At 32.6% G+C, this 14,784-nt stretch overlaps 1 protein-coding gene across 1 annotated transcript in view; it reads right to left on the reverse strand.

Annotated features, from left to right (window-relative positions):
* The window catches only part of LOC149424665 (venom dipeptidyl peptidase 4), a 136,453-nt gene extending 122,366 nt beyond the window's left edge, over nt 1–14,087 (reverse strand). The window contains exon 1 of the mRNA XM_089630914.1: nt 13,972–14,087. Within this exon, the coding sequence (XP_089487040.1) occupies nt 13,972–13,992 (21 nt within the window). The 5' untranslated portion in view covers nt 13,993–14,087. The remainder of the gene's footprint in view (nt 1–13,971) is intronic.
* Between the last annotated feature and the right edge of the window lie 697 nt (nt 14,088–14,784).

Genomic DNA, 14,784 nt, shown 5'->3' on the forward strand with positions numbered 1-14,784 from the left:
TTCATCACACATCTGGAAAGCTGTAGAATTTATTATGGATTCCTGGCTGATCTAATTGTATTATTTAGAAACAGATACAGAAAAACATTACTTACCTTACCTGGCAAGTCACTTCAGATAATCACATTTTTCTTAAAAAGTTTAGGACTTTGTACGCAGAGGACACATAGGCAATCAAATGTCGAAAGTATGACTGTAACATTATTGTGAATAAACAAAAATATAGTAATAATATTATTTGGATAATTTTTACAGCACCGTTTTGTGAAAAACCACTGTGATATATTATCAATTCTTAAATATTCAACATATTATTTATATTCTAGACATATCAGTTCCAATTTTGGAAATTAAAGAAACTTAACTTTACAATGGCAGGAGTTCCACTAAAGAACACCAAGGAGTTTGTCTACCTCGGGAGCAAAATAACATGGGACGGTCGGTCTAAGAGCGAGGTCGACAGCCGTATACATCAGGCTAGGCTTGCATTCAATAAAAGGTCGAAAATAATAGAATCCAATAATATAGACCTAAAACTGACAATACTCCTCATCAAGATATGTATGGAGTATCTTGATGTACGGCTGCGAAACATGGTGCCTATCCGAAAGAGATAAACGGAGACTAGAGGCTTTTGAGATGTGGTCCTATAGAAGACTGTTAGGAATTTCCTGGAGAGACCATGTTACAAATGAGGAGGTTCTCCAAAGAATCGAAGGAGGAAGGCACCTGCTCAGGACCTTGTCCGAAAGGCGTGCAAGATGGATCGGCCATGTTATACGACAAGAAGGCCTCTTGCATGTCATAATGGAGGGTATGACCGAGGGGACCAACTCTAGGTAGTACGAGAGTACCTGGAGGACCTGCTGGTGGACGTGCGCTGCTCATCATATGCAGAAGTCAAAAGAGCCGCACAAGACAGGGAAGAATGGAAGAGGAGATTAGATAAAATTGCTGCAAATCAATCCCAGGATTGAAACCAGAGAGAGAGAACTTTACCAAAATTATATATTTATATATTTTTTATTGGTAGGTACTTCATCGCTTGTCTGAATTCTTCAAAGGATCAGTTCGAATTTTGAAAATGACACTTAAATTCAAAGCAAATCAGTTTCGCAGGATGCACAGTCAACCGAAATTAGTATTTTTGATGTGTACATATGAGGAAAATTATTTATTCACATCGATTAAACAAGAACAAAATAATAAAAAAATACCTTAAGTGTTCGTAAATAATATACCTACTCGTTTTGTGAATAATTGGCACCGCTTCTGTATGCACATTTTTAATGCCTATAACATGGAGGTATCGAGATAACAATGTAAGTGGCACAGTATAATATGAATGAATTTATTTTTTGCATGGAATATTTCACCATTGATTTAAATATTTATTTCATTCACACTGTTTATCTGGGTTTCATAAAATATTGAGATACAAACTATACTGGAAATACTACATTCAATTGTACAACATGCAACCTAAATTGGCACTCCCAAGTTGAAAATATAATAAGAAACTAAAAAAAATTACACCTTACGCCTATCTCATCTAAAATATGGTCTTATCGGATGGGGTTCATGCGATTCTATTCTAAAACCAGTCCTCATAGCTCAAAAGGCAATTTTGAAAATTATACTATACTATCCCCATCAGAACCCTTACATACTATGTTTTTAATACCCGGAGTGTAATGTCTCTGAAACAATTATATTCAAAAGATATTCCAATTCATGCATTCAAAACCCGGATAACTTTGCACACACAAACTAGAGTCAATACACAAGATCCTCATTACAACATACATTTCACCAACGTACAACTAAAACGACTTTTGGGCAAAGAAATTTGCAATATTTCTCTATAAATTTATTTAATATCCTCCCTCTTGCAATAAAAACCATAAAAAATAACCGACTTCAAAAGAAGTATGTATTAAGATATGGATTATGGGCACGGGATGGAAGAATATAGATAAATTATTGCAACCTAACAAAGATTAACGTTATGTTATGTTTTACCACTATATATTTTTCTTGAATAATGTTATGTTTTTCTTATATTATTTCGCTTTTTAATTTACCTCTTTTGTCTATTTAGACTCGATTACAAAACCTTACTTAGTAAAAAATTAACATGCTAAAAATACTTGACCATATTTATAATTCACACAAATAACCACGTACAATGTGACCTTAGAACGGGGTACCACAGTAAGGTCACATCTTTTCAACAGTTAAACAATAATTTAAAATCTTCACACCATTCATAATATTTATTTATTATTCACTAGCTGTCCTACGCCACGTGTTGCTGTGGTTCAGTCTGTCTCTGCAGATAGATAAACAATGGCGCGTATTACCTTTCGTCCAACAGATGGCGCTGTTAAAAATAAGTTTTTGATTGTCACACGTGATATCTATATAATATAGTAATTTAATAACACACGCGTATTCAAATGCAACTTTGTGTCAAAATTTCGAAGAAATTGGTGAATAACCTTCGGAGATTTAAGATTTTGAACAAACGAACTTTTACATTTTTTATTTATATAGATAGATCGCCATACATATTTTATATATTTAAATATATATATTATACACATAAAAAGTGGTATGTGATCTATATACATATTAAACATATAATCAGAGATGTGCTTTATTTCAAATAAATCCATTTCAAATGGAAATGCAAAATGCAAAATGGGTATTTTCCATTTTGCATTTTAAATGCTTTTCTAAAAACCATTTTGCATTTTAAATGCTTTTCTCAATGCATTTTCCATTTTAAATGCTTTTTTGCAACATTCTTCCTAATATCTCCACTCATATTTTTTTCATAAGCCCCAAATATCAGTCGGTCCTCAACCTCGCTATGAGAGATAATTTACATTTGTCAAGTTGCTCCCTGGTAGGAGCCCTGGCAATTGAGTAATACCATTACAAAAAATACTGATTCAAATACTGAACATGGGGCCATGACGCTGTAATATTAAATGTTAGATAGCAGTTTCTATGTTTTTACGTTGGCAACATTAGTCCCGCGCAAATTTTTTTGTGGTTTTATAATCCGTAGTCGTGGTGTTTTTAGATTTACCATCATGTAATATGTTTGTTCTACATTGATGTCCATTATTAAATGACAAAATTGTTTAAAAATTCTATAATTATTTTGATTGTTTAACCTGAGAAACCATTTTGCATTTTCAATGCATTTTGAAAATAGGTATTTTGCATTTTGCATTTGAAATGTTTTCTAAAAACCATTTTGCATTTTGCATTTTCAAATGGAAAAGTTTTGACCCATTTCCATTTTGCATTTCAAATGGTTTTGGGTACCCATTTTGCACATCTCTGCATATAATAATGTGATATATGCTAAGCGTGGCGTAGTCCTATTTTAACTCGACCTTTCGATTTTCATCTGTCTATAAATTTATTTTTATTTCTTGTAATAGGTGTTTCTTTCCATTACCTGTTTATTCTATAAAATAAATCATAGGTATCGTAATAAACTGCAAATTAGATATTATCGATGTTTTTATCTTCAACGTAAAGATATTTATTAAAGTCATAAGATGGTAGTGCTAGGACAAGGGTTCCCAACATTTATGAGATTGAAAACTAATTTTACTACAGTTTTCTTGTGGATTGACTTCTAACAAGAATCTTACAAAAAAAAAGTTTTTCTAACTTTGACAATTGAACCGCTTTAGCAACAGTTGTCTAACGACCAGGGTATGAATTTGTTCATCCATGGTTGTAAATTTAAAATATGCAAATAATAATTATTTTCAAAATTCGCAATTGTATTTATAGGGATTGACCAAAATCATGAGAAATTACCAAACTAAATGGCATTGAAATTATCTTGTTTAGAACCTTAGGCTACGAAATCATAAATGCAGGATCCTTGGCTCGGGGACCAGAGGTCATGAAGATAAATCCCAGAGTAGAAACGTTAAACCTGTGAATAGTCAGGTGCTTCCCAACCTTTCTCTTCTCCTTTCACTGCACAACTTTTTATCCATTATTCATCCATTTACGGTATACAAAACGTTTAAAGATTATTTAAAGAGTAATTAAACATATCTACTGTTTTAAGATATAATTTCAATGAATAGCACCATTTCTCTTTTCTATCTATTCTATGCTAAAACATCTGTTCTGCCGTGTGGTATCCTGAACAAGTCGCGGTGAGGACTACGACGGAAGTTTTCAGGCGCACATTAAAAGAGTTATGCACGGTTCTAAGAGCCAGTTGTTTCACAGAATTTGAACAATTCATTAAATTGCTAAGCTGATTTTAAAATTCTGTTCTGAGAAGCAACTGACACAAAATAATATGGTAACATGACTTGAATATAACCTTCATAGAACTTGAAAATTTACTTTGAAATTTGGCGAATTGTTCAAATTCTATGAATCAACTGACCCTAAGCTTTGTAAGATTTGCATAACGTCTGATTTCTTGGCAAAATCCATTATTTGTCTCAAAGGATGCCTTCGCAAATGCATAAAGAACCTCATATATGGTGTATGAACCTCGGACATTAACATTTTTTGTGAATACCGCACAAGAGTCCCAAATGCTCCCAACCGTCTGGAGCCAGTTGGACTATTGCATCGCTAATTATGGTATGTTGTGAGGCTGAATGTAATGTAGAGGGAAAAGAGATGGGGAAGAGGAAGTGGGGGGTACCTGGCCATTCAGATCTAATCAAAGCCATTTCAAGCCACGTTTCAACTGAAGGTCTTGCACCAGGGTGATACTGAGAGTATCTTCAACTAACTAAATTAAAATATGAAATATAATAATAGAACAGAAACAAGAACTTCATACAGACTCGCGAATTCCCCGAATGGGGTTACCAAAGTTCCATTTGCTCCGGACAGTTAGAACTTTTGTGCAGTGTTCAATTAAAATAAATTGAATAATTAATGCATTTCATTTTAAAGCTATTAGTGTGCTTTTTTCCCATCTGTCCGTCTAGACTAAACATATTATTAGGTGAAATTATTTTTATTTTTAAAAATGTTGAAAAGATCTCTCGGTTTTCCCCAGAATCGATTTATGCTACCTGACAGATGGGTAGGTATACGTGTACATTATGTTATCTTACAACGCCGTAAAATTTATCTATACTCATATTAATTTATTACCGTAATTATTGAGAACTTAGCCCAAAGATGACACTTAAAAATAACGCGGATTTGGATAGAGTTGCATGACTTAATGTTGAAATGTTTATCTTATGAATTGAGAACAGTGTGATCTTTAATAGAGGCCTTTTAAAAGAGTATATAAGAGTAAGTAATAAAATTGTTGTGAGTATTTATTACTTCTTGTTGCATAGCGTATTTTATGCGTAACATGTTACGTTTACTGGACAGTCCGGACAAACCTGTTATTTATAAATAGTTGATACGTTGATAATTCATCTACTTTTGCAGAAAATGAGAAATATCTGATATTATTTCCTTGAATTTTTAATATTTTCAAAAGAGTTCCAACTTTCTGAATCCAGGTGGAACTCGAAATGGAAGAAAACGGATTTTTTTCAAGCTATTTGTAGAATGGTTTCAATATCGATGGAGAAAACGTCCTGTTATGAAATATTGTTAATTTATTAAAAATCTGGAAAAAATATTCGTTTTCCTTTTAGAAACGGGACTCTTGGGCTATAACGAATATCGACTACCATAATACGGACATGTGTCTTGTGTGGTAGTCGAAAAGCATGTATAAAACTGTATACAAATATATTTTACGAATGAAGAAAACAAAAAAAAAATTGACGAATGATTTCAAATTTCGTAACAAACTATTAGTAAAGTAGAAATATATTTGAGGAAGTCGGATCACGTGTTCTTAAAAATAATAATAATATCGCATCTCGATCATTATATTTATTCGTACACGGCCACCTGCATGAAAACGTTTTCAGATATATTCAGAATGACAAATTTTTTATTAGGAAATGGTCTTGCAGTAACATTTTTAACAGTACCTTGATAAAAAAAGCCACACTCATTTTTCACCGTGTGGTCTTTCATCTAAGGGAAATAATTTCCCTCGGGGCCTATGTCATCTTCGGGCATGCTGGTTTTAAACTAACGGGCACGCCATTCCCCTCAGAATTAAGGAAAGCAACACAACTCTGTATTTGCACCACAGACATAGGAATTAATAGACGAGAAGATAATGGCGAGGGGTAAAATCAACTGTTGAAGAACGAAGGGGGTGAAGCTGACTGTGATTCGTCAATAAATCAATCTGACAGTAAATAGGCATCTCGCATTATAATATCACCATTTACTTCTTAAAAGTAAAATCTGCTTTTGAATGAATAGACATTTTTACATGGGAGCGCAAATTACTCGCCACGTTATGAACTAATTTGCGAAGTCCAAATTCGGCAAAGTAAATTTCTTCTGTTTGCAGAGTCGTAGTTAGTTTCAGAGTATTTAGTTAAGACACTTTTACAAATGTTTCATAATTTACTTACCCCAGTAAACAACGATGAGCACACTTGAGAATCGCTACATTGTGATGTGATAGTATATGTTTCTAAAACTGATCCATATAATACGGTGTGAATAAGCTTAAAATAGAGTAAAATAATGCTTACTTATGGAATGTAATACGACAATTGGGTTTATTCTCTTTTTCACATCTATTTTTACAAGTTTTCATATCACAAGTCAACATTTTGCCGTGTTATTTCGTAAAATGAACCGATGATGCCTCGACCATAGTTTGCACAAGAATGATGACGTCACGTTTTCAAATTTCACTTGAGGCCATACGCGAGCTCAGCCGGCTCCAATGGAACCGGTATGGGGAGTGGGGATAATACGCTTTTAATCACTTAGGGCGGGTCTACTAATATTCATATGTCTATGATTTGCACTCACCTTGCTTCGTCCACATAAATACATCATCTCATACATTATCTTCTGTTATATAATCTCTTGTCATAACCCGACTTGAGTACTTGTCTCCCTTCACGACAATATGTATGCCAGGGGCATCATCGACTTCTTCTTCCATTCCTTGCACGTCAAATTCTCTTGATACTCTGTTCACCTTTGCTAAATGTATGTCGAACCGAACTTAAGAACGTTGTACATGGTGCTTTTTTCGTCCAGTTTCCATACGGGTCGTCTTTTTTCATATAAATTTAGGATGACAACTATTTTGCTACCGATATTGGTACAGTTTAAAAGATGGTGGACATTGTTTGCCTCTGTCATATTTATTTCGTTTTACATTTAACATATGGAAAAAAACTATAAAATACGTTTATCATTGATTGTTAACGGGCATTGGTTCGGTATTGTAAATTTCATGTATTTTTGATGATTTGTTAACGGCAACGGCAAAGGCAAATTAAAGATGTCAACATTTTGATTTGTGGTGATGTTCAAGGTATTGCCATAAAATATGATTTCTTATCTAATGGCAACTATACATATAAACATAAGTATGAAAACAATGGTCGTGTAAAGGAAATATTTTTCATATGGGTCCCGATATAGTTTCAATATGGAGATCTGTATAAAAAAAACACCGTGTAAATAGCCCATTGATGTCCTTTTGATGTTTCTTTGTATCGCTAATTACACTTTCCCCGGTTATACATTATTTTCTGATCTAATCGTTGGTAATAAATTAATAAGAAGTAATAAATAAGTACTAAGACTTGGTTTTATCGCATACAGCCGCGTAAAAACATATATTAATATAGAAATTTGCTTTTAATAAAAATGATTTATGTGCCATTGAAATAGTCAAATAATTTTGTTTTCAAATGAGTTTATGAAAATATGCGTTACACAATACACGTGACTTTATTTTTAAAAAAATGCATAATAATCAATGATTTTATGAAAACAGTTTAGTTATTATTGGAAAGTAGATAAAGGTTGTTTACCTGTACTAAATAGTAAGAAAACTTGGGTATATTATTTTTTTTATTTATTTAAGATCAATCGCTTTTATATGGTTAGAAAATTTATATCTCTTCTCATTTTTTATGTTAGTCAAAATAATTTACAAATATTTTTAGTCACCTAAGAACATTTTACTCGATGATCTAGTAACAAATCATTCATTTAGCATAATATTTAGTATATTTGCGGCACGTTCCAGAGTGGCAGATACTCTCAGAATCGCTCTCGTGTAAGTCCTCCATTGAGAATTGAAACGTTTCTTAAAATGACTTTAGTAGTGTTTGGTGATCAAATCTGAATATCCAGGTACTTCTCCACTACCTTCAGCCTCACAACACAAATAGGGATGCCATAGTCTCACTGGCTCTAGACGGTTGGGAGCAGTTGGGACACTTGTGCGGTTTCACATAATTGTTTTTTTGTTTTTCTTAGATCGATCTTTAGTACGTAATAAAATGTTCTATTGTATTGTATTGTGATTTAACGTTACAACAAAAATACTTCACGTTCGTTTTGTAATGTAATGTAATGTAATGTAATGTAATGTAATTTGATGTAATGTAATGTAATGTAATGTAATGTAATGTAATGTAATTTAATGTAATGTAATGTAATGTAATGTAATGTAATGTAATGTAATGTAATGTAATGTAATGTAATGCTGACTTGTACCCGGCGTTCCTCGAGTACTTATGAATGTTTTGGATTAAAGTATTGTGGTTGTTTGTTAATTTTAGTGTACCTGACTACTGGATGCATTATTAAGGAGTTAACGAAAAACTTATAAATCCGTAGAAATTGGATATGCGTGGCTTTGGTCTTCCTCGGAGGTCCCCGGTAATTCTTTAAAGACTCCTGGCACTAATAAGAACAAATTTTGAAATATCCATTGCGATCGGATGGTATAGGAACGCGTACGGGACAAATAAAAAACAATCATTTTATATATATGTAGATAATATATTGTATCGTGTCTCATTTGCGGAAAGACGGTTGTAGATATTCTAAAGACACGTGTAGCCAATAAAACAGGAAAAAAGTATTACTTAAATTTATATATACGTATTATTTTATGTTTATATATAATCTTTGAATTTTAAATGCATTATGTAGTCAATGGTTTTTCTGGGAAGTGATCAACCGACGAGAAGTTGTTATAAGCAATAATTATTAGCCTGAAACACAAATATAAATTGAAAAAATCGTTCAATTCCCCGTCGGCGACATTTATTTTTTGACGGAAGATTTTTCAATTTATATTTATGTTTCAGACTAATAATTATGGCATATAATAACTTCTTGTTGAAACATAATTTTACCTTTAATAACAAACGATAAGAAGTTATTGGTATATGTCCACTTGATGTTAATTTTGTACAAGTCTTTTCATCAGTTTTCAAACGGACTAATAACTAGTCATTAGGTGGAGATGGTTACAACAGATATAATCTTGAAGGCGCGTTTTAACGCTATGTTTATGCAGACCGTTTTGATCAAGGTTAAACGCAACGTTCGTTATGATCTACGTGTTCATAGATCGCGTTAATTTTATATTTTATTAATATAAGCTTTTTGCAAGTTATGCTTTACAATAGTAAGATTTTTTTGTTTGCGCTCGTATACGTGCAATATGAATATGAAAAAATAGTTTTGTCCTCATAAAAACTCAATTCTTTTATACAAGTCATACAAATACAATATTGAATTGAATCACTGATACATATCCATTTCTTGAAGGAGTTGAGATTTTATACGGACAAAACTATTTATTCATATTCATATTGCTTGTATACATTCGCAAACAAATATTTGTCTTAACGTTTTAAAGCATAACTTTCAAAAGTGAATTATAAGTAAATTATTAAATTAACGCCACATTTGAATTTCGTAGATTATAACGTACGATGCGTTTAACCTTTTTATCGTTTAGTGGAAGTGGAAATAACGTTGTGAACGAATAAGAATATTAAATTATTTCAGGACTCAAAGAAGACGAGAGTAGCGGGTCGTTTTATATCCAATAATGTACCGTTAATAAACCGTTAATCACGATAACCTTTTTGTGTAATGTGAAAAAATATATATAATGGGTAGCAAACATTAGAAAAGTGCAACTCAATCTTTCTGTAGGATAATGAATAATAATTGACTATCGTTTTGCAAAGATAAGTGGGTATATTCTTTGTGTGCCTTATATTTATATCACTGAATGGAGCCTAGAAACGCTCTTTTTTTGCGAAAGATGGTTTTTATTTATTTTGTCTATAATTTTATAAAAAAGAAAAAGTTTGAAATTTTAGTCACAGATAATCTTGGCGATACAATTATATTTTTTAGTTGTTCATAAGTTCATAAATTTCTAAGGAAAAAAACGTTTTTTAGTAGCTCTTTTGTTCGTTATTAAGTAATGAACAATTTTATTTTTAAACTACCGAAGCAAAACGAAGGAAAAAGCTTCAATTTATTAAAAGTACATTGTTTGGTATTCATAATGTAAGCCAGTTCATAGTAAAGATTAATCGAAAACAGTGATTTCACGTTAAGCTTCGCCTTAACAATCTTCAGATGTTGCATTTTCAATACAGAACGTAAAAGATTTAACGTAATATTTTTAGGTTTTGCCGAAGCAATATAATTTAGAAGGCAAAGCCATCTGTGAAATCACTATTTTCGATTAATTTTTACTAGAAATCGGTTTACATTATGAATACCAAGAAATATGCTATGGACAAATTGAAACTTTCCTACAAATTTGCGTGAGTAGAATTAAAATAAAGTTATTAATTATGTTTTAAAAATATAATCTTTGTGGCTTCACATTATAACTAAACGAAAATTTATTTCTATAAAGTAAAAGACAAAATAACTTTTAACTAAATAATATATTTGACTAATACCGTAAAAAATACGGTTGTATGGGAAAGATTTTTTTGTTCTTTCTTGTTTTCATTGTAATAAAAAAAATAGCGAGAGTCACACGGTGTCAGAGTCACAAGAGTGTGGTGTGTTCAGGATGAGCCTGACCAGGATCGTGCCAGATCGGGAGAGGCTGATTTGGGGAGACCCTTTGACCTCTCCAACTGGTCTGTCGTGACCCATCGCCTTGCTAGATCAATCGTCACACTCCTGGACATACTGATCTCAAGATTCCTACCCACCCCTCATACCATATCACCATTTTTTTTTCCTTCCCAAAACTTCCTCTTCGTCCTTATTATATTCCTCAGAACCTCAGCTGTGGAGATAATTTTAAAAACAACGCTTATTATTATCTTCTTCTTCAATGAAATTTTTTTATGTGTATAAATAATCTACTAATTAAAAATCAATTGAAATTCCAGAATGCCTAGCCCTAGTACAATATATTATTATATAATTTCAATATTAGGGTTAATTTCTACAACTAGGCAACTACTAAATCAGCATCAACGTCAATGTTAGCGAAAATCAACATTATTTTCTCGCCCATGTATGCCACAACGCTTACACACACACCCACGTGTTCGGGTCATACATGGGCGAGGAAATAGAGGTATAGTTTTGTGTGTAACTCGAAAACGCTGACTCTGAGTTGCCTAGGCCTTTGAGCTAATTTGTTCGCTTTCGGGAACAACTAATATGGTCTCACAGAAAACGTTTTGTCTTCCTTAATGTTGTGGTGAGGAATATGATCTAAACGGTGTTAGAAAGAGAAAACAAAAAGCAAAACGAGGAAAGCGCTATATATTCAAATCTAGAAGTTAACCACAGACGAATCAAAATGTACACCTTTATGAAACCAAAGATTCCGACCGCAAATTGAAAAAAACTTGTGGGACTTTTTATTAATTATCTTTGAAACGACAAAAGAGTGTGGTGACGATAACGTTTCTAATAAATTTGTCTTGTTATAATAAGTGCGTTTTTATATATTTTGTCAATCTCCGTAATTTTAGTTACGAAAAACGTAAAGTGAGCCATAATTTTTTTTTATGTTTGCATTAAAAAAATCAATATTTCAAAAAATATATGTTAATTTCTAATAATAATATACCTATGAGAGCTTTCGACCAACGAAGTCTAGACAGGGCGTGTGGATGTTAAAAATAACACCGAAACCAAAATTATTGGTTCAAAAATTGGACTACAAAAACATTTATCGGAAAGAAAGTCACATTATTTTTCAGGGTTCGCGAATAAGAAGCATTGCTTTTTATCTTTTGTTGGTCTGTGAGGACCAAATTTGTCCCCAAGATATTATCCTTTCGAAGCGAGACGACGGAATCAGATGGGAAGTTTGGTTATAAAATTACTCGTTGGTGGGCCGAATCATTCAACCGAATTTGTACGCAGGCCATATCTAGAGTTAATATATTGATGATGAGAGCGCATTTCATCGCCTTTCAAAAAAAGTTTTTATTTTTCGGATACCTTAAAAAATATTCCATTTATTTGGATTTTATTGCAGTGGTAATATTCCGACCGAAGAATATGACCTGAGGAGCTAGTTGTAATAATTACCCCTAGTACATTATCAAGTGGATAGGCACTGTTTACCTTCTATCGGCTATATCTCTATTTGAGGTTTGTATTGACTAACTTCACTAGGCAGAAATAGTTTTTTTGTAAATAGACAAGTACGGCGCATCCGTTATCAATATAAATATAAATGGAGAAACTTATAATCTATACATAAATATATGAATGCTTCTTTGTTTATCCCGTACGCGTTCCTGTACTATTCATAGCCAGGGGTGTTTGGAGAGTGGTTTAAATGGTACAAGAAGTCGGGGGCACTCGAGAAAATCTTTGCTCTGGAATGGAGTCGACGTGTAGTTTGAGTTTTGTAGTTAGCATAGTGTAGTTTTTTAACAGTAACAATGTGGATTTCATGATACTATTTGAAGTGAATGGTATATAATGTCGGGAATGTCCGAGAAAGACATGAATCAAATGATAACAAATTATTATCAGCAATAATTAGTCGCCTAAAATATCAATACAAATTAAAAATATCTCCCGAGTAAAAATAAATCCCGCCGACGGGAATTGAATCCGCACCTTCTGATGTTCGATCAGGTGCTTTGGACCACTGAGCTACGTCGGCTTATTTCCAACACCCCAAATAATTCAATATGTACTAGTAATGCAATCAACTATTTTAACTCGACAGATCTTTTCAGTTTGTGAATATTTCAGGCGACTAATTATTGCTTATAATAATTTGTTATCCTTTGTGCTATGCATAAAAATAAACCTCGATGAACGTCAGCTAGTTTACTATACTTGACAGTTAATTATTTATTTTGGACCACCCTGAATATTTTATAGCTGAATTAAAATTATAATTCATCAAAAAGGCTATTAATTTAAATGAGTTTCAAAAAATAGCAGATTTTTGGCAACAACTTCGATTAGTTTGATGTGTTTTGAACATAAAACTTTCCGCTGTTTTGGCATTAAACTTGTCTCAGCTATTAAATGGTGATCTTATATTACACACAATTATTATTATGTCGTACTTTCTCTTTGAAAACTCGTTTTTATTCAACTCGACTGCGGTAGGTTAATATATGCTTATTAACATAAGAATGAAAAATATATATTTTACACTCTGTTAGCGATGATAATCGAATGGTTGATACTTTTCAAAAAAATCGATTAAAAAAATAATTTGATCTCGATTTGAGAATAATCGATTGAATTCAAAAGAATCCACATAATAAAAATCGATTACTCGAATTAACCGTATAACAACTCTAGAAAATAAAAATAAAACGAAAAGCGTTTTTCTTACCTTTTAGTTGCACATTTCACATAAAAGTAATATAAAATACATTGAATAATATTTAATTTACATTATGTTTGAATTGTATAATATTTTTGTGAAATTTTTAAGGATTGATCAAACATAGTTCTTCAATAAAATTAATCATTTAAAAACATAAACTTTTGTCACTATTTAAAAACAATCACTGTCTATTATATTTTACTCATTATGTTGGAACAAAAATCAATAAAATTGCCACAACATACCGCAAATCCTAGCGCTGTCATTTTTTTTCGATTCGCGCCAAATTAAAAGATATAATGATCGATTATCCGCGCGGGTGGTTATTGGGTGGGTACCGCGCTGCAGAATGCCTCTTGGTGACTAAAGCCGTGTTGTGACTGAAGACTGGAGAAACCTCTCTGGCCCGACACCACAGTACCTACCTACCTCGCGGAGAGAGGGGCCTTTGTATTGTGTTATTGCTCTTATCTATTTTTCTTTCGGCAGATTCAATTTCGCACCGTTCGTTTTTTAACAGGTCGCTGGCGAGCCACTGGCAAGGGCGACGGCCTTTTTAGAGTTGGTTATGTTTATTTTTGAATACTTCTATTTAAACTTCACTTACGTGTTCGGTAATAAATTAATGCAAATTTTAGAAGTGGGAATTAACCCACTTGCCGATATCCGATCGAGCTGAATGCTAAGAAGATGCTCGTTGTCAATGGCAATGCATTATATAAAGTTTTCGTTTCAATAAAGTGCACACATTCAGACATTACAGCAGTTATATAAGACATAAAATCGGTATCTGGCAAGGTCGGTAACGCAGTTGAGTCCAGTTCCTAGGAAGAAAGGTTCAATCCTCAGCCAAACCAGAAAAAAAGTTTTGTTTTTTTTTTTAATTTTAAAAGAAATTTTTTAAATAGAAGTACTAAATTTTTAATAAATGTTTTTTACGGGTTAATGTAGGAAATGTACCTGCGTTTGTACTAATAATATACAATGGCGAAATGCGAATAGATTGGAAATTTTTATGAACGTGTGTTCCGGGATATCAATAACAACGTTTTACTGAA

The sequence above is a fragment of the Hesperophylax consimilis genome, chromosome 4, assembly GCF_061612785.1.
Source record: "Hesperophylax consimilis isolate HC1 chromosome 4, BYU_Hcon_1.0, whole genome shotgun sequence".
In the NCBI taxonomy this organism is placed as follows: Eukaryota; Metazoa; Arthropoda; class Insecta; order Trichoptera; family Limnephilidae; genus Hesperophylax; species Hesperophylax consimilis.